The 23,978-nt window shown below is 41.0% G+C and overlaps 2 protein-coding genes across 2 annotated transcripts in view; both read right to left on the bottom strand.

The window, feature by feature from the left end:
• neb (nebulin) overlaps positions 1–23,978 on the bottom strand; it is a 291,693-nt gene that overhangs the window by 12,543 nt on the left and 255,172 nt on the right. The window lies entirely within an intron of this gene.
• Positions 1–23,978, bottom strand: part of LOC117820253 (mitogen-activated protein kinase kinase kinase kinase 4-like) — an 87,772-nt gene that overhangs the window by 9,463 nt on the left and 54,331 nt on the right. Inside the window, exon 3 of the mRNA XM_034693975.1 lies at positions 12,758–12,814. Within this exon, the coding sequence (XP_034549866.1) occupies positions 12,758–12,814 (57 nt within the window). The remainder of the gene's footprint in view (positions 1–12,757; positions 12,815–23,978) is intronic.

Genomic DNA, 23,978 nt, shown 5'->3' with positions numbered 1-23,978 from the left:
TTTTTTTTATTTGTGATTAACATAAATTTGACCCAAATTCAATGAGCTTTGAAGATAATTAAGCAGAGAGGTTTCCTGAAAAAGCTGCACAGTAGAGGTCATCGTCTTGTTTCTCAATCACTGAGGAAGACATGACTCTGAACACCAACTCTTTCTTCAACTCTCTCTTTTTTGAGAAAAACCCTAAACCCTAACCCTTGGGAAAAACATAAACCATAACCTGAAACCGTAGCCCCTAACCAAAACCCTAAACCCTAACCCTATCCCCTAACCACAACCCTAAAACCCAGCCCTAACCCTAAACCCTAGGCCCTGACCCTAGTCCCTAACCCTTAACCCTAAACCCTGGCCCTAACCCTGAACCCTAACCATGAGCCTAAACCCTGGCCCTAACCCTAAACCCTAGCCCCTAACCCCAACCCCCAACTCTAACTCCTAACCTGAAACCCTAACCACAACCCTAAACCACAACCCTAACCCTAAACCCTAGCCCCTAACCCTTAACCCTATACTCTAAACCCTAACTCTAACCCTAACCCTTAAACCCTAACTCTAACCCTAACCCTTAAACCCTAACTCTAACCCTAACCCTTAAACCCTAACCTGAAACCCTAACCACAACCCTAAACCACAACCCTAAACCTAACCCTAAACCTAACCCTAACCCTAAACCCTAACCCTATCCCCAACCACAACCCTAAAACCCAGCCCTAGCCCTAAACCCTAGGCCCTGACCCTAGTCCCTAACCCTTAACCCTGGCCCTAACCCTGAACCCCTAACCATAACCCTTAACCCTAACCCCAACCCCTCGCCCCTAACCCAGAACCCTGAATCCTAAACCCTATATCCTATATCCTATATCCTATACCCTAAACCCTAAACCCTAACTCTAACCCTAACCCTAACCCTAAACAAAATTGTTCCAATCCAAATATTTGAGAAGCGTGAGCTGTGAAGTATTCTGGTGTCTTCTGTAGATTTGTTTCCTGACGTCAGGTTTTCATCTGGTCCGTTGTTTGGTGCCAGGTTTCAGAGCCGGACAGCTTTCAGTGCAGAGCTCTACCAGCTGTAGCGTCAGCTCAAACCTCAACCTTCTGTGTGTCAGTAAGCCTCATCTGGATTCACCAGGGACAACACAGACACACACAAACACACAGACTGATGTGTGTGTGAGATGAAGGAGACCTGGATGTCAGCTGCCTTAACAAGGAGACACTGACACCATCCTCCTTCTCTCTCATCCTTTTCTCTCCTTCGTGTTTGTGCACTTCTTGTTCACTTTGGACTAAATCAATCTTTCCAGAGCTGTCTGCTGTAATGACTTTATTCCCATGGTCCTGAAGCCCACAGTCTGTCGCTCAAAACAAGGCGTCTCAAAGCTACTCATTATCATTCCTGGTCATGACATGGTGGGGAGACTCGGCGGCGGCCATATTGCTGCTAACAGCACACAAAGCGAGCTGAGCTAACAGAGCTGCGACCCCCAGGGAGAGGACGGCCACAAGATGGAAACATGATGGAAAATAGAGGCTGAGGAGGAAGAGGAGGAAGAGTTTGGCTTCAATGAAGGCCAAGAGAGATTGACATATCAAACAGGAAACCAGGAACCCTGAGAGACTCAATTTAGGGGGAGTTTTGGACACATGCCGGGTTCCTTTAATATAAACACGGCCTCATGCTTCATGTGGAGCAGCCCAAGTTCAGCAGATATACATTTTTAAACACTCTTTGAATATATAGCTGAAGTCCTGAGATTTAATCAGAATCATCAATCTTGCAGACAGTTCTGATGAAACATGAATTCAAGGGATGCCAGTTTGGCTCGATGGTTGAATCATGCTCACATGTGCATAAGCTGCAATCCTTAAAGCAGGCAGGCCAATTCTGACCCCTTGCATGTCATTCACATAGGCTGTATGGATGCAGTCTCAGTGACCTCACCCATTAGTTTATAATGCAGAGTTTTTAAGCATATTGACAGTGATCACCTTGTTGAAAATGCTGACTAGACCTATCTTTTGGACGACCTAACAAGAGGCTGAGTTGTCAGTCAAGTCAGCCATGCCCCTAATTATGCAAAACTCATAATAATAATCTTTATTTAGTACTTTTCAAAACAGGGTAACAAAGTTAAGGTTAGAAACTAAACGAAAAGTGAAATATGAGGCATTGATGTTTCGATCTGCTTGGGAGGAGGACTTGGGGGTGGCTTTGTGGGAGGAGAGATGGTGTAAAGCCCAGGAAGCAGTACACACAACCTCCATTTGTGCTAGACACAGCCTGATTCAGTTTAAGGTGCTGCATCGCCTGCATTTCTCAAAACGTTAAGCTCTCTAAGATGTTTCCAGGTGAAGACTCAACTTGTGATAGATGCAAGCTCTCGCCTGCCTCCTTAGCACATTCATTCTGGCATTGTCCAAATCTGTCTGCTTATTGGAGCTCAATCTTCCAAACACTGTCTGATGTTTCTAATCAGGTAGTCCAACATGATCCTCTGGTCGCTATCTTAGGGATAGTCGAAGATAAAAATAAGAACCTGACAGGAACTCATTTCAGAACACCAAAATGTGTAACTTTGTTAGCTCGGAGGCCGATCCTTCTTCAGTGGAAATCCTCTCATTCCCTGAGCTGGACTCATTGGCTAAGAGATGTGATGCAACACCTTAGACTTGAGAAACTGAGATTCACAATCCATAACTCCTCTGATAAGATTGAGAAAACATGGAAACCTTTTATGGACTACATTAGAGTCAAGCGTGATACCCCGCTAAGCTGAGAGTAACTTTATAAAAGATAAGTCATACCTATATAAAACTCATAATCTGCTGCCACCGTTATAACCCATCACTTAGTGACGCTTTGATTTACTAATTTCATTATTGTTTGGTTGTCTTACCAGTCCCTCCAGGAAGTTGCGATTTCGCGATCGCAACTATCAACGCAAATTCAACCAATCAGCGCGATTTTTTCGCAGCCTTGCAATTTTATACAATCAGCGCAACTTTCTCGCAACTTTGACCAATTACCTTAATCTCAGCCCCTGTACGTCATCAGTTTTGTCATCAATTTCACTTCCTAGGAACATAAACGTAAGTCCTCCCTTGATCGGCACTTTTCAACAATAAATCACGCACAGAGAACGGGTGAAGAGAGGGGACAGCAGGCAGGACAAGTGACCATGACAACGTTATTATTTATAGATTGAGGGGCTCAGTGTTCGCTTGGTCACCTACCTGCAGCAGGTGTGCTTTATGAACCAGCTCTCCTCACCTCCATGCATCTGTCTCATCTTCATTGAGGATTTTTACCTCCGGTGTGCGTTAGTGACAAAGACACAACCGGGGTACGTCTGTTTACTATTTGAGGTTTGACGTTGTTGCCGCCATCACCGTAAAAAGCTCTGCATCTACAGCTTGATTTAATCCAGTTTGGTGAAACATCAGACACCTTTAGTAAGTTTTGATCAACTCCTGGTCAACAAAGATGCAGATTCACTTCAGAGTGCCTGTCAAGTGCCTCTGTCACTGCGAGGTGCATTCAGGGACCGTCGTAAATGTGCAATACAGACCTTTCATGGCATTTTTCTGTGAATAAAGAGAATCAAAACACAGTCACAGTGGCCACATCAAGAATGTTTTCTAAAAACAACTGTAATTTAGAGTATTTACTTGCCCCTGAGATGTTATTGGGGGAAAAAAGCGACAAAAAAAAATCGCAACTTTCACCGCAATTTTTTCAAAAAGCTGTCGCAAATTCAGGCTTTTTGGGCCGCAACAATCACAAAAAAATCCCGCGAAATCCTGGAGGGACTGTCTTACTGTTAATTTTTTCACAACTGCCAATGTATTTTAAAAGTTAACAATGTTTGAATGTCCTGTATACTTTCTAATAAGGAAATGAACAGTAAAAAATATATATATATATAATTAAAGCCGCAAGCGGCGATGAACGGGCCCTCGCACACCTGCAGCCGCCTACGTGAGCCGCCGCCACACGTAAACCGCCGCCTGATATTTTCCACCACATGTTGTGAAAGCAAGATCTGAGAGTGTAGACTGCCTTAGGTGGTGCAAATGTTCCAAGTTTTTGGCAGATCGCCAAGAAAACCTCCAAACTTGACAGTGTGCCACGCCCACAATTTTAGTCTGAATAGAATTCCTCTAATGGTTTTATAATCATCAATATGTCTGCTATAGAATGTGCCTTGTTTGGACTGAATCGGAGAAAAACTCTAGGAGGAGCTCTCAAAAGTATGCACCCTTATTTAGGCGTCATTCTTCACATTCAAAGCTGTATGTGCGTGTGAAGCCCTGCCTCAACGCCTGCCACGCCCACATTTTTAGTCTGAACGGAATTCTTTGAACAGTTTTTAATCGTGAATATGTCTACTATAGGTTGCCCTTGGTTTGGAATGAATCGGAGAAGTGGCTTCAGAGAAGATAATGAAAGTATGCACCCTTATTTTTGCCCCGTTTTTCATGTTCAAAGCTAGGTGGCGCTCGGGTCCAAAAATGCGTTTTAAGTGGCGGAAGAGAGGAGAAAAATAATCCTTAGGGTTACAATAGGGCCTTCGCCACCAGCGGTGCTCGGGCCCTAATAAAATAAGAATAAAAACCTCTGGGTTCAAACTGCGGGTGGCATCTCCTGTAAAAGCACATTGATAAAAATGTGTTTTTAGAAGAGATTTAAAAGAGATTAAAGAAGTTTCCAATCTGATCTCCTCGGGGAGGTAACATTCATATCTTCAAAACTAACTCTGTACCAGGCTGTAAACAGGTTTATTTCTGCTGTAAAGATCGTCTTTTTTAGAATGGGTGTGTATGTGGCTTCAAATGCTTACAGAGCCAGCCTCAAGTGGACACCTAAGGAACTGCAGTTTTCATCACTTCTGTATTGGCTTCTTATCCCAACACCAGAGGTTGCTGCTTGGTCATTCCCCGCTCTCTCCTCCTCCCCTGTCCTATCAGATCACTAAAGGCATTAAACCGTAAACATTCCTCTCTGCTGACTCTGAATACATGGATTACATTCGATGGGAGTCTGTTTTATGGAGATACTTCACTCTGAATCAGCCATCTGAGTGACATTTCAATTTCCACATCCCCCCCTCCGTTAATCTGTTCAGAGAGGCAGAATTCATTCCTCGACACAAACATGCAATTCCTCGCCTTTGACACCTTCCCACTTTTCTCTTTCACACCTCCTGAGTGGACGGGGAGCAGTGGGAGGTGAGACGGAGAGTTGACTCACTTTCCTGAGTCTAGTTTGTTTGAGCTGCAAAAATTCACAGACAGAGAAATAACAGGAGGGAGAATGTGGCGAGAAAAGCATTTCATTCCCCCAGGAGAGCGGAGGGAGAAAGATAAAGATGCTGGCTGTGGAGTTTCTGCTGATCAAGATCGATGTTTATTCCTGAATCCTGCTGGATTACATCCAGAACACAGCGGCAGAAAGACACTCTGAATGCAGAGCTGCTGCACCTACATCTCTCTCTCTCTCTCTCCATCTATCCTTCCTTTAAAGGATGACGATGACTTCACTCTCTGTGTCTACTCTATTACTGTCTCTCTCTGGCTGCACACAGGAAACACACCGAGGTGCTGAAAGCACAATGGCGAGGGATGGAGAGGAGAAGAGTGCGAGCAGGTCATGTGTCAGAAAACAGGAGGAGAAAACAGAGGTAGATATCTGAATCATTGCAACAAAGACAGAATAGAGAAGAGGAAAAAGGATGGACAAAGATGAAGAGAGGTGTGAGATGGAGGTGATGAGAGAAGCTGGCGAGCAGCGGTAGGTAGCCCCTCCCATAATCCCACTGCACTTCAGCTGAACCTCCTCAAACGAGGAGAGAGAAAAACCGAGGCTGATTTGTTCTCCTTATCTCAGCTCCCGCGCTCTCTTCGTATCACTCCCTCACTGAGTTCCTGCCCTGAGTCTTCTTTTCTTACCTCCCTCGTGGAGAAACAGAAATATAGAATTAAAAGATTCCTGTGTGGAGAAAGATGATGTACCACCGAGGGTACAGAGAGAGAGAGAGAGAGAGAGCTGGAGCGAGGGTTGTGCATGAGCTCATCTTTTCTCACTGTTGTGTTTCCTGCAGACATGACGTATGTTGTTTTGTTTTGTTTCCGTTGGTGTGTGCTTCTTTTTGTCCATGAAGATGTTTTTGCATCTTTATTTATTAATCATACTACAGCTCCTGAATCCATGACATTTCTCCCTAAGGGGACACATTATTCTTATCAATTCCAAGAGAACGATGAAACACTTGTTGCCATAATGACCTTCCACACCCTGAAAGTCTTCTCTGTGAAACGAGAGTCCCCGTGTGTGCACTGTTTCACATCTGATGGTGAATAATTAAAATCATTCATCTGTAAAATAGACTCACTAAATTGTCTTTCATCGTCTCACCGGTGCATTAAATGCTTCAGCCCCCTGAGCTGTTGAACACTGTTTTCTGTTTGTATCCACACTGACTGTGCAGGTCACAGTGGAGCTGCTGCACACACACCCTGAAAACAAGGCGATGTGCTGACCTGAGCATTAAACCACCGGATTGGTTGATTCTGCTTTTGTTAAGTCAGGGTGCAAACTCCAACAGAACGCATGCCAACAGAGTGCAACTAATTACTGCCGCAATTAATCACAAAATGAGGATAATTTGAGCGTCACTGCTTCCTGAAGTCCAAGCTGAAGTCTCTGTGTGGTTGACCCATGATGTGTTGTTGTATAGTCTGTTTGCTTGTCTCTATCCCACTTTCCAAACCCAACACAGTCTCAGCAGATGGCTTTTCAACATGAGTCTGATTCTGTTCGAGGTTTCTGCCTGTTAAAGTGAAGTTTTTCCTGCCACATGTGCAGGTTTTGCTTGAGGTGGATTGAGTTGGGTGTTGCGTCAATAAATTATACAGTCCATGACCAAAAAATTATACAGGACCAAAAAAGTATATCACATCACTCCAGTTCTTAGATCTCTACACTGGCTTCCTGTCTGTCAGAGAATAGACTTTAAAATCCTGCTGATGGTTTATAAAGCACTGAATGGTTTAGGCCCAAAATACATTGCTGATCTGCTGATACTGTATGAACCATCTCAACCTCTGAGGTCATCAGGTACTGGTCTGCTTTCAGTCCCTCGAGTCAGAAGGAAACATGGTGAAGCAGCGTTTAGTCATTATGCTCCACATGTCTGGAACACACTCCCTGAAAGCTGTAGGTCTGCTCCAACTCTCACCTCTTTTAAATCAAAGACTAAGACTTTCTTATTTGACACTGCCTTCCTATCTTAGCTCATTTTAACTCACTTTAACCTAATTTTATTTTGAACATATTTCTAATTTTTCTTTTCTTTTCTGTTTTATTATATGTGTCATTTTAATTGTGTTCTTTTATGCCTGTCTGAATGTTTCCAATGCTTTTAATGTTTTATTTGTTAAGCACACTGAGCTGCCCTCGTGTATGAAATGCACTATACAAATAAAGTTGCCTTGCCTTGCCTTGGCTAAAACATGAATATTGGTGCATTGTTGCTTGGAAAGTAGATTTAAAAACTATAAAATATGATGAATTAATCTATAGGGTAAGAGTTTTATCTCTTCAATAGATTTAAAGCAGCTTGAAGCCTCTGCACAACCCTCTGAGCTTCCCTCTACACTCTGCATTGAAGGGCATGCTGTAGCCCTAAGACAGCACACATGCTGTTGCTCATCCACTGTGAAAGACATGGAGCCAATGCTCTGACAGCCACAGCTGAATGCAAGAGTAAAATTCAACAGTTTACAAACGAACAAAGGGATTAGACCACAATACTTTAAAATCCATCTCAATATTCAATCTGAGCAAAAGAAACTGTGTGTCATACAACAAAAAGCTTAATACATCATTATTAAGAGATATGCAAATGTATAAAGTCCAGTCCTGCACACTGGTGTCTCCTTTCACCTTCTTTATCCTCTCTCCCACTCTTAATGTGGAACAGGAAGAGGAATGTGGGTCAGAGCACATATGCCAAGACGTGCACTGGGAGTACAGAGTGGACACACACACACACACACACACACACACACACACACACGCACACACTACCACACACAGGAAAGGAGATGTATAGCCGTGTTGTTTTGAATCTGTGACATGTGACTTTATGAAAGCTCCGTGGTTTTCTTCTCGAGTCTCACGCACGAGGAAACGACACACTGGATTTCACTGGATGTGTGTGTGTGCCGGCTCAATCTCAAGATCTTCCAGTGCAAACAACTTCCTCTGCTCCACTGTCATTCTTGGCAAGCATCCAGACAAACTCGGGAGTGTTTATTTAAGTCTGAACCGAGAGGAAAAGGACCTCTGTAAACATTCAAAAAAATTAACCACACTGTCTGTAATATTCCCTACATGTGTATTTCTCCTCAGCCGCTCAGCTCGTATGAATACACAAACGTGTTCCCATCAAGTGCTCCCGATCCTGCTTCATGTTCCCTCTCTAATCGCCTCGGTTTGAAATGGAGATTTTTATGCCCGCAGGCCTCGGAGAGAGAAAACTTCAATATTTCAGCATGAACTTGATTTCTGAGCAGGACTGAGAAATGTGTCTGATTACCTGCATGAGTGGCACAGGGGAGACATGGAAACACCTGAAACTGTGTTGGCAAAGGTTAAAAGTAGTGTTCACTCATACTGACGAATGTCGATGAGCACATTGATAACACTCATTTTCTGCTTCATATTATTGTAGATTATTATCACCACCACTGTTTGCCCAGAGGAGGAGATCCAGGTTTATGTTGGCTGACAGAAACACTGAAATAAACGAGGTGTATGGAGCAGCTGCGGTGTTTATCTGACACCTGATCAGCTCAGCTACTCCAAGACAGTGTGAGTGAGTGAGAGAGTATTGATTAGTAAGGGAGGCGGTGTTATTCAAACTCTGGGAAGCAGGTCTGCAAGAAACAAGGGAAAGATAGCAAGCACCATAAATAAATATTAAAGGTGCATTCTAGCTAAACTCACAGATTCTGTCTGCATGCAGTTCTTTGTGTTTTACACTATGTTTGCAACACGTCGCTCTTGAATACAACAAAAATGCATTTATGCATTTGTTTCCACCGCTGACAGCTTGGGCTTCATCCGACTGCATTATAAGTAGTGTTGCAGTGTGGCTGTTACACCCAGGCCTCCATCCAGTAGCTAAAGTAGCTACACATGCTGAGTGTCACTGAGATAAGGATGACATCATGGTTCCTTTTGCAGCCTTGCAGTGAATACAATCAAACTTTTGTCTGACTCATATTTTTCATGAATGCACTTATAAGTTCCTGTGCAGCACTTTCAGACTGTGTTGATAATGGCGCCACCTGTGGACAATCTGATCTTTTGTATGAAGTGTTTTCTGACTAAAAATCTGATCCTGTTGTCTTTCAATTAATGTATCATTTACTCTGAATCACTCCTCCAGAATCTTTTGAAAAGCTGTTTCTGAACCAAGTAACTCACCTTGTCCGACACCGACCTGGTGGCAGCAGTTAAAAGCATTAAAGGTAACTACAATCATTTAAAAACCACCTCAAGACCTTCCTGTTCAAAAAAGCATACAATACATTACCTCTACTCTCACCCCACCTCTGTCTTTGTTGTTTTATTTATCTATTTGCTTTATTTTATTTCTATTTTTCTGTAATACGACTTTGAGTACCATGAAAAGCGCTATACAAATCTTATCAATTATTATTATTATAAATAATTTCTTCTCTCTGATGGTCACGTATGTTTTTCGTATGTCATCCTGAAGCATCAGTATTTATTTTACATATTTCTATATTTTGTATTCCTGATCTTTATATTGTTTTTATTCTTCCAACATTGTTTTATTTCCTGTATATGTTGGCGGTCATAACCTTTTTTATCTTCCTGTATACCTCTGTCACTTTCTAAACGTTTAGTCATCATCTTCCTCACATTTCTCTCTTGTTTGTGAAGCACTTTGTATCCCTGTTTTGAAAAGTGCGATATAAATAAAGATTATTATTCATATTATTTTTACTCTGTTTTATAACTAGCCTCCTCACAGGAGCTTTAACTCAAGGTTGTGTTAGGTTTTGGATAAAAGTTAGCCGCTTAGCCTTCATCAGTCACTCAGTGGTACAGAGAAACATTCAAGGCTTTTCTTATGGAACACTTCAGTGCTAAATTAAAGGGCAATTACAACCTATCTTATAATATCTGGCAACCCTTCATAGATTATCTTCCCACTGATCTGGTTGGCTTACTGCAGAAAGGGCGCCCCCACTTTATCTTCAAAAATACATCACAGTCTTGTTTTCCCTTTGACGTGTAATTTAGATAGATAAGATTGTATCTGATATGATATATGTTATTACAACCCATGTATGTTATTATGTTGTTTTTATATGTTGTTGTTTTTTTAGTCAGTATTTTGACTAAGTCTGTGCTGTCTTGTTCTGTGTTTTTATATGAAAAATTGAATAAAGTATATATATATATATATTAAAAAAAGTCAGCCGCTTGAAGCTCAGCTCAATGTTTGAGCTGCAAAAGTATTTAGTGTGTATACATCCGTAATAGTTGCCATATTTTATTTTATTTTTACTTTATTTTATTTTATTTTTACTTTATTTTATTTTATTTTATTATATTTTATTTTATTTTATTTTTATTTATTTTATTTTTTGTTTTTTTTATTTTATTGTATTTTATTTATTTTTTTATTTTATTTTATTTTATTTTATTATTGTCATTGCTATTACTATTGTTATTATATATTTTTAACTATGGTAGTACATTGTTCCCCTGTCCCGTGTTATAAGCTGCTGTAACAAAATAATTTCCTCTAATGGGGGACAAATAAAGTATATCTCTATCTCTATCTCTCTTAGTCTTTTGGTTTCTGGCTGCACCAAACAACTTCCTCCTCCTGGACTGGATGAGAGCTAACCCTGATTTACATGCTGTGCCAAGAAAACCCAGACAGAACAGATTTATAAATCTGTCAACACGGACGTATAAATGTTTGAATGAAATGTCTAGAACATCATCTGGATCTGATCCTGATACAAGACTTGAATGAAGTGTTTTTGTGGCCTTCCATATGTTCTCCTAAAAATATGACTTCAGCTTCAGTGTGTTTTTAAAGATGCAGCTAAAACCAGCAGGGTCCTCAAACACAGACAGTCCAATCCTCTTCTGTATAACACTTGACCCAGATTAGAGGATTTGATGTGACAGTCTGATGATACACTCTTTAAGGCGTCTGGGCAGGAAATGGTCAAGTGACCTCAAATATGTGTTTGTGAATATTTTTCTCATTGTCTCATTTTTATTTTACGATGAGGGACACAACAGGCAGGAAGTAAACCGCTCACTGCTCCAACCGTCGTCACAGCGAGGTGTAGTTTTATAAGAAGAGCGGGACATTTCTGCGTGTATGCACACAAAGAAGCACACTCAGATTACACGGCAGAAACAGCCCTCTGGCTCCTGACTCAACTCTGTGGAAGCTGACAAGCAAGCACCCATGGGCTCAAAGCACACACACACACACACATACACACACACAAACCAGTGTGACACACTAATCTTCAATCTTAAAGACGATTGGCTGAACTCCCCTCAGGAAATTGAAAATCTGTTGAGCTTCAAACATAAACTCAGCTTTATCCTCCCAACAGAAACTAGACGACAGTTGGAAGCAGTGTGATTATAAGCCTGAAAGTTAGAGACTATTTTTGGGGAGGAAACGTTTACACAGCGAAGAGAGGAGTCAGATAAACTGTGTTTAATACAACCTTTGAATACAAACAGAAGCAACACAACTACATCTGGGCTCAATTCAAATCTGAAAAGCTGTGTGTTGTGAGTCTGCTAACTGCTAAAGCTGCTGGTTTAGTTTCACCTCATGCATCTGACATAAATCCATCCCATAATGCAAGCATGGTCAATGGTGGAAATTTTCAAGTATGCAAACTGACATCACCTGAATAATTTAGTTCACAGACGACAGAGTTTGGTTCTGGTTCTGTTTGCTTGAGTTTGGTTCTGGTTCTGTTTGCTTGACTTGGTTCTGGTTCTGTTTGCTTGACTTTGGTTCTGGTTCTGTTTGCTTGAGTTTGGTTCTGGTTCTGTTTGCTTGAGTTTGGTTCTGGTTCTGTTTGCTTGACTTGGTTCTGGTTCTGTTTGCTTGAGTTTGGTTCTGGTTCTGTTTGCTTGACTTTGGTTCTGGTTCTGTTTGCTTGACTTGGTTCTGGTTCTGTTTGCTTGAGTTTGGTTCTGGTTCTGTACCCTAACCCTAACCCTAATCTTAACCCTAATCTTAACCCTAACCCTAATCTTAACCCTAACCCTAACCCTAACCCTAATCTTAACCCTAACCCTAACCCCAAATTTAACCCTAATCTTAACCCTAACCCTAACCCTAATCTTATCCCTAATCTTAACCCTAACCCTAACCCTAACCCTAATCTTAACCCTAACCCTAACCCCAAATTTAACCCTAACCCTAACCCTAATCTTATCCCTAATCTTAACCCTAACCCTAATCATTCAGAAGTTTGGTGCACGTGTGAAAACAGCTTATGTCTCATGTTCTTCTTCTTCAGCGGTTCACATAAACTTCATGGACAGCTGCAGCAGCTCTTATCTCCAGGTGCTCGTCTGCAAATCTTCCAACTTTGCTCTGTTTGTGTTAGGACACCTCACTGTTGACAATAACAAAACGACTCTGTAAATCAAGTGTTTACTGACCTCGGTGACGTCCATGACCTTGATGGCCGCCAGCTGTCCCGTCTTGACATGTCGACCCTGAAGAGAGAAAAACAGAAGAGGAGAGATAAGACAGAGGTAAACATTTGATTTCAACACGCTCATTCAGCCACATGGAGACTTCTGTTCATGATAGTTACTCAGTTGTAAGACAATGAAGAGAACAATGAGACAATTTCCACTTCTATTTTCAGCGTTGGTCGGAAAGGCAAAAGTCCACAGCAGCATGAACGAGCCAAAGACTGTGCAAAGTGATAGCAACAATAAAATCTATTTTCAGAGAGTATTATCATCGTCTAAGTTAACATACATGGTGATTTGCTTTGTCATAACAAAGGCAGCTCTCATACATCCAGAGTCATTTGCATCTATTTCAGCAGGAACAATAGAAGGCAACGCTCCAACTCTTCAGTGTTCCTTGACCAACTGAACACAGACTGGACACAGTGTTTTCAGAGAGGCTGGTGCAAACATTTTAATTATGACTCTCTGATTGTACAGACACAGGGGACGCTCAAAAACCAAGAAGAGAAAGATGTTATCAAAACATAACAGTGCATGAACTGAGGCAAGGCAGGGTACATCATATACATGCAGAGGAACAGGGGGTGACGTGTAAAAGTAGGGTTCTTTTACTGCTGAGCTCTGAGTGTGAAGCAGGAAGAATGAGGATAGCAAAAGATCCTGCAGAATAAAGTTTGACCTCAAAAATGACACTGATGTTTTAAGGATATTTAGACTTGCTTAAAACTGACCAACAGTAAGTGCATTACTGTAACCCAGGGGTCCCCAAAGTAGGGGTTGGGACCCCCTGGGGGGTTGCCAGACACTAAATGGGGGTTGCAAGATATAGATATATATTTAAGTAATTTAAGTGAATGTAATATTGGCATTACTGTAAATATATATTTTTAAAAGATCAGATCAGAATCAGCTTTATTGTCGTTGTACAAGTACAATGCAATTTCGTCTGACTTCTCTCCGTTTAAAGACAAGAATTTAACAAGAATATATATAGGAAAGAAATGTTCATCAATGACGAAATTTAAATTAAATTCATTTAGAAATAAAACCTTGCAAATACTTTTTTATTTTTCATGAGTTTTCTCCCTTTATTTAGATCAGGGGTTCCTAAAGTGTGGGTCAGGACCCCCTGGGGGGTCGCAAGACACAAATGGGGGGTCGTGAGAGGTCTTCCAGAATGTTTGTTTTTTTGTTTTTTTTTCAAGTTATCTAAAAACAGTACATTTTACCCATTATAGTAAAATATATTGACAAAAATATTAGCTAACTTTTAAATAAAACCATGAAAATATAAAATGTAATGAGTTTTCTGCCTTTCTTTGTTTCCAGATGACTCCTAAGTTTAGGGTTAGTGAACAGTTAATTATCAAAAGCATCAGTAGCAGCAGGTTAACTCATAACAGGACAGGAAACACAGACACATGCTCATATAGGTAGGCTAATTTTCTGCAGACCAGCTAAATGAAGACACATTAAATCACTTCGAGGGACAGTGGGGGTCGCGAGTCTTTGGCACCTATATTTTGGGGGTGGCAGGCTGAAAGGTTTGGGAAGCCCTGCTTTAGATGACTCCTAAGGTGAGGGTTAGAGTTACGGGTTAGTTTACAGTTAATTATCAAAAGCATCAGTAGCAGCGGTTAATTCATAACAGCACAGGAAACAGCCACATGTGCATGAAGGTGGTTACTTTTCTGCAGACCAGCTAAATTAAGTTTGAAGCTACATTAAATCACTTTGAGGGACAGTGGGGGTTGCAAGTCTTTGGGAGTCGTGTGCTGAAAAGTTTTGGAACCCCTGCTCTAACCCAGGGGTTCCCAAAGTGTGGGTTGGCAATGGGGGGTCACTAGATGTCTTCCAGATTTTTTATTTTTAAGTAATCTAAATTTGTGGGGCGCTGGTGGCCTAGTGGTCTAAGCGCCCCACGTTTAGAGGGTACAGTCCTCGTCGCAGAGGTCGCCGGCTCGACTACCGGCCGGTTCACCATTTGCTGCATGTCTTCCCCCTCTCTCTACTCCCCACATTTCCTGTCTCTCTTCAGCTGTCCTGTCATTAAAGGCGAAAAAGCCCCCCAAAAAATATCTAAAAGTAATTGATTTAGAAATAAAACCTTGCATGTCCTTTTTTTTCATTAGTTTTCTGCCTTTCTTTAGATCAGGGGTTCCCAAAGTGGGGGTCGCGAAACACAAATGGGGGGTCATGAGATGTCTTCCAGAATGTTTTTTGTCCAAGTTTTCTAGAAAAAGTACATCTTACCCAAATTAGTAAAAAATACTGACAAAAATATGAATTAAACTTGAAATAAAACCTTGAAAATAGAAAATGTAACGAGTTTTCTGCCTTTCTTTGTTGCCAGATGACTCTTAAAGTCAGGATTAGGGATAACTAACAGATAATTAACAAAAGGATCAGTCAGAGCAGGTTAATTCACATTAGCACAGGAAACACAGCCACATGTGGTAAACTAATTTTGAAGTATGAAGTAAATGAATTGTGAAGCTACATTTAATCACTTTGAGGGACAGTGGGAATCGCAAGTCTTTGGCACCTATATTTTGGGGGTTAGGGTCGAAAAGTTTGGGAACCCCTGCTCTAACCTGTTAGTGCAAAGCCACACAAACACTGCAACATGACCAGAGACCTTCTGTTGAAGTCTACTTTCATTCTACAACCCGACGAGAGTCCGTCAACGACCTCTTTGCGCTCAAATGATTCACTGAATTGTTTTCACAGATGGAAAGTGAGGAGGAGGTTTAATCAGAACGTGACTGTAGGTGCAAACCTCTTTGTCTGCATCATTTTTACAGCCTGTGTGTGTGTGTGCGTTTGTGTGTGTGTGTCTGAACCGCTGCATGATCAGATTTCCTTTGTGTGAACCCGTACTGTGACACCTGAGACCCCCCTGCTCCTGAGTGAGTCGGTGCGGTCCACCGTTTGAGTGATGAGGGATTAACCCATTTTGGTTTAGCCAAAAGGGACATGTCTGTCTGTGTGTGTGTTCAAGTGTGTGTTTGTGTGTTTGTGTGTGTGTGTTTGTTGAGGAGGCGTGGGCCAAAAGGTCAAGGCTGATTGAGAGAGCAAAGATTTCGAGGAAGCAAATCTCCACCGCTCTCTTTCGGTGGGAACTTCAGACTGGGGATGAAAAGGTGGAGGAGGAGGAAGGAGTGAACCAAACTCGAGTTTAAACTCATGATGCAAAAAACAGACAGAATAGAATAAACGTGTGGACGCTGCAGGAAGAGGGAGACACGTGACTTTGTATGAAGTTTGTGTGAATAGTTGTGCAGTACACAGAGAGAGAGGTTTAGGCACAGTGGAATAAAAAGAGGAGAAAGACAGAGTGTAGGTGGGCTGATGTTATGTTGAAGCATATCAGCTCTAAAAACAAAGGGAAAGGAGTGACAGCTGAGGGAGAGGACAAACAGGAGTGAAGGGGAGTGGAGAAGAAAGATAAACAGAGCGTTTCAGAGGAGGAGAGGAGACTGAGAACTTCACAGGGAAAGTTACTGAAAGTCACTGAAACTTTGAGATTTCAGTTTCAAATGGTGAATTATTTTGATCTTTCAAAAGCTACTGAGTAACATACCCAACAGAGATTCAAATAATAAAACTGAAAAGGCAATCCAAGAGAGTTTTTACATAACATTTATAAAAAATATAGGGATTGTAATGAAAAAGGGGGTTGATCGCAATGAGGACAGCTGAAGTTCTGCAGCTTTTCGCCTCTTTTAGCTCTTTGTTTTGGTTTCAACATAAACTATGTGAACGCATCAAACACTTGAAGCAAATCACTGCCTTACTTCTCCAGAATCAAACAGCAGATTCACAGAGTTAGCTTTGTTAACATGGTGTAATGTCGTGTAGCTTAAGAGCAACGCAAAAAGTGGTGGTGGAGACCAAAACAGAGATAAAAGAAGTGCCAACACTAGAGCTTGAGTCATTGGGTAGATGGATGAGGGACACAGCTCTGACTGAAAACTTGACTGATGGATGTAAAATGTTTATAACAGAATATTTGGGCCACATTAAAGAAGAAATCTGAGATCTTGAGAGTTGTAACATTTGTTGTGTCTTTTAATCTTTGAAAAGAGACAAATATTTGATATGTTGGTATATAAAAGGGAAGCTTACTTAAAGCTGGGGTTGGTAGTCTCGGAAAACTAGCATGAATTTGAATGTAGCATTTCCTCATGACTCCGTCTAACCCCTCCCCTCCTCCCTCGGAGCTCCTCCAAAACGACGCTCCCCCCGCTCACATGCACGAGTGCCGCTGACTTGTGACCATGTGATGGTGACTGATTCAAAACCGGTCCTCACCAAAACATTATCATAGTGAAAGTTAAAAACACAAACAAACATGGCTGCTGTTAGTACACAGTTGTCACAGCTGTCATTCTAGCATTATCCAGTTGTACCAGTGACACGAGATCAGGAGAAAAGTTATAACACATATATAATACTGTAACAGCTCTACTGTTTGTTAAACATGTTCAGTGTAGATGCTCTTAATTCCTACAGTGTTGACGGTCAGTGAAGGCATCAGGAGAGGTGTAGAGTGTGTGAGTGGGAGAGAGGAGAGACAAGAGGAGAAGTTCTTCATTCATTCAAACATTGATTGTTGTTTTGTTGGTTGGCGTGGTAACGGCCGACAGTGACCGGTTATTAAAACTCAACGTGTTCACGAATCGGCTCGTCATCCCTACAGCGTCCGGACGGACGTTACAATACATATACATTTTCTGTAGGACTTAGTAAATGTCATTAATTCTTCTGCTTGTCAGAGCCCCCATGGTGAGAGCTTTTTAGACTCTGATCCGGACTACAGTCCTGAGCAAAGCACCTCATCAGGTCAGAGGGGACAGGCCTGAGGTCGAGCGAGAGGGGCAGTCAGTAGAGTCAGGGGAAGCAGAGGCAGGAGACGGGGACTCAGAGTACACGCTGGGGAAATGTACGCTCTGCAGGAGGCGGGCAGACCGGCAGGACGGGATTAGAATGGTTTAAAATTTTGGGACCCAAAAAAGGCTGATTGGTTGGTGTTTTCCCAGGTTTACTCCGGCTGTAGATAGCAGCTTTTCTTTGCTCTTTTTTAAGAACACATTATGTAATGATTGCCATCAGGACATAAAGATCATTTTAACCAGTATAACAAAAAGTGTATCTAAATCTGACTACCAACCCCAGCTTTAATCATTACTTACTAATTTATTATGGAAATGGGGTGGGATTTAATAAGTGTTACTTCTTCCCACTCTTTTTCAGACGTGATAGAATTCATATTAGAGATGAAACAGTTTTGTTTAGATTTTTTGCATTGTTTATAACATTTGCTTTTTGGGGGGTATGTCTTTTTGTTTATTGTTGGTTGTTATTTATTTTAATTTTTTAAATGTTTGAAATAAACACTTTCAAATCAAATAAAGTTTTAATTGCATAACAAAAAAACAGGAAAATTAATCTTTGTGTTTTAATATTCAAATTGATTCTCTACAACTCTGATCTTCTGTAGTCTTCTTTATATTATGACTTCTGTTTGTCTCTAATGTGGCCCTGATAAGTCCTACATGTGAGCCCTGACATCTCTGTAGCATGGTTTACAGTAGGAGTCAATATATTAGTTTTCAGGGCCGATAAAGAAACCTATTGTTCAAGAGACTCATGATGAGAGTTTGACTAATATTTCAGATTTCAGATTTAGCTTTGCAAGTATCTACTTTTGTTCCCTTTGGTTAACAAACATGTTCAGGAATAACCATGAACCTCCCTGAATCCTTGAGACTGCCAAAGCAACAACATTGTGTTTGCTGTTCAGTTCAAAAACAACCTGAACGTGTTTTCCTTAAAAAGAAACAGAAACATCGCTCTCTACACCAACAGATTCATCTCAACATGAAACAGAGAGCAGAGCAGAAACTTTCAAAGTCTGCTGGTCATCGATGAACTGTGGAGAGGTAAGGGGAACACAAAGGACGAGTGTGTGTGCATGTGTGTGTCTGTGTGTATGTGTGCAGTGCTTTTCAGACACAAAAGGCCAACAACACACCGACCTCCATCAGGCTCCATTAAACTCCAGCATCCATCTTACTGTGGCACTGCTGAGTCATCACTTTGAAACTCAGGACACATACACACACACACACGCACACACACACCGAGGGTATTTCGCCCGAAAAATACCAGCTACTGAATGCACTCATCACTTCAGTTCACAAACACACACACACACACACACACACACACACACACACACACACACACACACACACACACACACACACACACACACACAAAGTCTGTAAACCCTGACATCGCCCTGATTCACTCTCCCAGTGTGAGATTATGACCACAGAGGCCTCTTTACCAACCTTCAGTACACAAGTGTGTGTGTGTGTGTGTGTGTGTGTGTCTGTGTGTGTGTGTGTGTGTGTGTGCATGTGGGAGTGTGTGTGTGTGAAAAGTTTGGTACCACTCTTTTTCAGCTCATCACTCGTTCTCATTTTGTCACAACTTCAGAACGAGTGTCGCTCTGTTTATTCATAAACACACAAACACAGAAGACAATGTTTGCAGTTATTGTGTACACTATCTGTACAACCTGGGATGTTCATGCACACACACACACACACACACACAGTCAAACACACCGCATCGGAGCAGCTGTGTGGAAACCAGTGACATCATGACAACTCACATCTGAGTATCTTAACACACCGCTTCGTACGAGTCCTTGAAGTGATGTGTGTGTGTTTGGGAGAATGTGTGTGTGTGTGAAAATGTAGGTGTGTGTCCTGTCAGGTGTGTTCAATTTTAAGAAGCTGTTTGTCTGAAGGAATAATCAAACAGAACGATTCAGAAAGTGTGTGTGTGTGTGTCGGTCTGTGTGTGTGTGTGTGTGTGTGTGTGTGTGTGTGTGTGTGTGTGTGTGTTCTCGCCGTGTGTGAGAAAGGTGACCTCAGACTGCAGACTGTAATAATTACAGAATCCCCCCTACCGCCGACACACAGTCTCACAACGGTTAAAAGATGACATCATCTTCTCCTCGGGTTCCTTTGTTCGGAATTAAGACACACACACACACAGACACACAGACACACACACACACACACACACACACACACACACCTGGACAAACGGACACATGAAGGACAGGACAGAGACAGACGGTCCATCAGAGGAGGAGGGTAGTGTCACGTTATGTAGCTTTAAAATAAATTCAAGGTTATCTTTAGAACCTGGGTTTTGTTTGCTCTGTTTTACCCACAATGCATTTCAGCAATGATCTCATTTTCCAAAGAAAGATATGTTCTGAAATCTGCAGAGACATCGGAACAAAAATTACAGTGAGTAGGAGGTAAAAGCTGAATGAGGATATCAGGGTACGTCCTGACTTAGAGACAGAAAGAGATGATGACCTGACACATGAGGAGCGACGCCTGTGAGTCACTTCAGGCTTCTGATTTCACATTCACCATGCGTCACTCTAATTTCCCAAATAAATCATTTTTATTATTTAGCAACTTCTACAAGGTTGTCCCTGCCTTTGTTTTGTCATGATTGGATTTTTGAAATGACCTTTATTCCGGTTTACCTCATGCCTGTATTCAGCGCCTTCAATTAACACCAAATGTAGCTGCCCGATTAATCACTGCTTCATGAAATCCGATCACATAACTCAAATTCTGGCTTCCTGTTAAATTCTGCATTTATTTCAAAATGTTGTTACTAACTTAGAAAACTCTACACAATCTGGCTCCCCAGTACATCACAGACCTTCTCAATCGTTATAAGCCTGCCCAGTCTCTCAGATCAGCCCACATGGGCTTGTTGGTTGTTCCCAGAGCCCGTTTGAAGTCCAAGGGCTTTCTGGCTTTTTCAGTCCGGGCTCCTAAACTGTGGAACGACCGACCGGCTGAAATAAGGCGTGCTGCTTCTATATGTAATTTTAAATTGCCTCTTAAAACATTCTTTTTCTTTTAAAGGTCTTCACAACTTTGTAAACATGTAATTCTACTCTTGATGTCTTATTATGCATTCTAGTACTTTGGAGTTCCTTTATTTTTTTTATTCTTTTGAAATCTTTTATTATTATTATATATTTTTATATACATTTTTTTTATCACTTTACTTTTATTTATTTATTTATTTGTAATCTTTCATCTTTTTGTATTATTATTAAATATCTTGATAAACATTTTTTTTTTTACATTTTACTTTTCTTTTTTATTTATTTTGTAATATTTTTGTATTATTATTAAATATCTTGATAATTTTTTTTTATCATTTTACTTTTCTTTTTCATTTATTTTTAATATTTTTGTATTATTATTAAATACCTTGATAAATGTTTTTTTTTATAATTTTACTTTTCATTTTTATTTATTTTTAACATTTTTGTATTATTATTAAATATCTTGATAAACATTTTTTTTAACATTTTACTTTTCATTTTTCTTTATTTTGTAATATTTTTGTATTATTATTATACATCTTGATATACATTTTTTTTATCATTTTACTTGTATTATTTCTATTTATTTTTTTTATCTTTTTTTATTATTGTTATATCTTTTTCATATCCTTTTTTTATATATATATTATTTTTCATTGTTTATTTTTATGTTTTTCTGTGAAGCCCTTTGTAACTTTGTTAAGAAAAGTGCAATAGAAATGAAGATTATTATTATTATTATGATTATTATTGTTATTATATCCTCCCAATCAGGTGACCTCTTAAAGCTGACAGATTTCTGCTCTGCCAATGCCAAGCTGCCCTTCGTCACCGCCTCCCAGGCATCCACCTGCAGCCTCCCACTGTAGGGGGTTTCAGATATTACCTCATCGCCTCTCCGTTTCTGTGTGAAGTGAATCTGTGAGCAGTGCGGCCGGAAACACAAACAATGATCTGCTGCTACCTCACAGTACCTCGGGGTGACTTAAGGTCTTCACTGAAGTCAGATCTTCTGATTCTTATGAATCACAATCAGAGAACCAAAGTGAAGAAGAGCAGCTGTGTTTCACAAACAGAAGATCAGAGACATTCAGGATTTACACTTTAACAACCATGGAGGTAAATAATGCTGAAGCCTTCTGTCAACGCTCCCTTCTGACTCCACGCTGCATTCAAACACCACACAATCCTCCTGTCATCAGACTCTCTCGTGACTCGCACCAGGATCCATCTACAGCGTGCTCAGTGGAGTTTCAGTGTGGGTTGTTTGGACCAGAGTTTCCTTCATAACAGAAACGCCTGCAGGGCCTGAGACACGAGAGGTCGGGCGGGGTGGTTTCAGTGTTTAGAGAAGAAGGATCATATGGTCTACAGTTTCTCAGATGCCCTCAAGGGGAGTCACAGAGTCGGACACAACAACACAGAGGCACAGTTTCAGCTTGTGTTGAAAGTGATGAGTAATATTTATCCAGAGGTTTTTATGGAGCGTCTTTCAGTTCAAAGATTTATGAGAGAGAAACAGACAGTTCAGTGAGAAGTGGACAGACGCTCGGTCAGCAGACTGAGGAGGAGCTCAGAGTTAAAAAGGTCACATGTGTAGGTGCTGATGCATTGATTCACTCTGGTTGTGTTTTTCTCTGCACAGACTCTGTTTTAGTTTCAGGGAATCACTGACTCAACACTGGACAAGACTCTCTCTAATCAGCTGCTGTTCTCCAACACATCCTGCAGCCCGTGATGCGTTCATGAGCACTTGTTGATGTGCTTACAGGCTCACAGACTGTCTTTACTGAAGCACATGGTCAGCAGTTTGAACAATAAAAACAGGTGATTAAAGGCACGATCATGAGCCGTAATGAGCCCCACAGCGGACATAAAGAACGGCTCGGTCATGTCCCGGCTTCTGATCACTCCTCAACTCCAATCTGGATCCATCGAGACTTCAGACAACAGATTTAATGAGGTCCCCAAGTCAGGCTACTGAGACCTGACCCCAGAGTTCAGAAGGTGTAACACCCCCCCTCCATGGTCTGTCAGCTGGTGTGACCTTTGACCTGTAGCTCTGACTTTAAAGGAGGGTGGAGGAGGACACAGTGATCTGGCTTTCTCATTAAGAAGACAGATACTGATCTGTGGTCAGTTTCCTCACTACGTGCTGAAGGCTCAGAGATCAGAGTGTTTGGATCAGGTGGTTTGTGCTTCTCAACTCATGCTGCAAAACTGCAGAAGAAGAAAATATGGTGGAAATAATACAGAGAGTGTTACAGAGAGTAGACATTCCTAAATGTGCTGACTGATAATGATAGAAGCATTTTGGCCCAAAGTTTTTGGATTAAATCTTATTTAGTTCTCATCAATATTTTTGATATTGATATGAAAATGTGACAGGGGAGCTGTTAAAGTTAAACATGCATCTTTTAAAATCCACGTCTGTGGCTGAAGTTTGAGTTTAAGCTAAACATTAAAATTTCAAACCTGCAGTTTATGTTTTTACTGCATCGTTTTCAGCGACAGCAGGCAGCTTCTGTGGTTATAAATAGCTCTAAAGACCAACTATACACTACCTGCTGTCTGCTGCAAACAGCAGAAAGTCGATGTTCCAGACTAGCTGGTGAACACAGTTTAGCATCCAGCAGCTTAAGAGGCAGAGATCAATGTCAGAGCTAAAAATAAAGGAGCATTGCATAAATAATCAGAAGCTGCAGAGATCATGACTTCAAATAACGGCCAGTGTTTCTGCAGGACGTGCTGCTAAGTAAGAAAACTATTTGATTATGTCAACTATGTGTTTGGTGTTATTCCCAGTGCCTTGAAAACGACCAAGAAACCTGTGACTGTTCCTCCAAAGCAGGGGTTCTCAAACTTTTCAGCCGGGACCCCCAAAATATAGATGCCAAAGACTCACGACCCCAACTGTCCCTCAAAGTGATTTAATGTGGCTTCTTTTAGCTGGTCTGCAGAAATATAGCCTACCTATATGAGCATGTGTCTGTGTTTCCTGTGCCTTTATGAGTTGACCTACTGCTACTGATGCTTTTGATAATTAACTGTTCACTAACCCTAAACTTAGGAGTCATCTGGAAACAAAGAAAGGCAGAAAACTCAAACTTTCTATTTTCAAGGTTTTATTTCAAGTTTAGCTTCTTTTTTTGTCAATATTTTTTACTATAATAGTTAAATGTACTATTTTTAGATATCTTAAAAAAAATATTCTGGAAGACATCTCACCACCCCCCA

Source organism: Notolabrus celidotus, chromosome 10 (genome assembly GCF_009762535.1).
Source record: "Notolabrus celidotus isolate fNotCel1 chromosome 10, fNotCel1.pri, whole genome shotgun sequence".
Classification (NCBI taxonomy): domain Eukaryota; kingdom Metazoa; phylum Chordata; class Actinopteri; order Labriformes; family Labridae; genus Notolabrus; species Notolabrus celidotus.
Note: the sequence above shows the minus strand (reverse complement) of the source record. Positions and strands in the feature narration are given on the sequence as shown.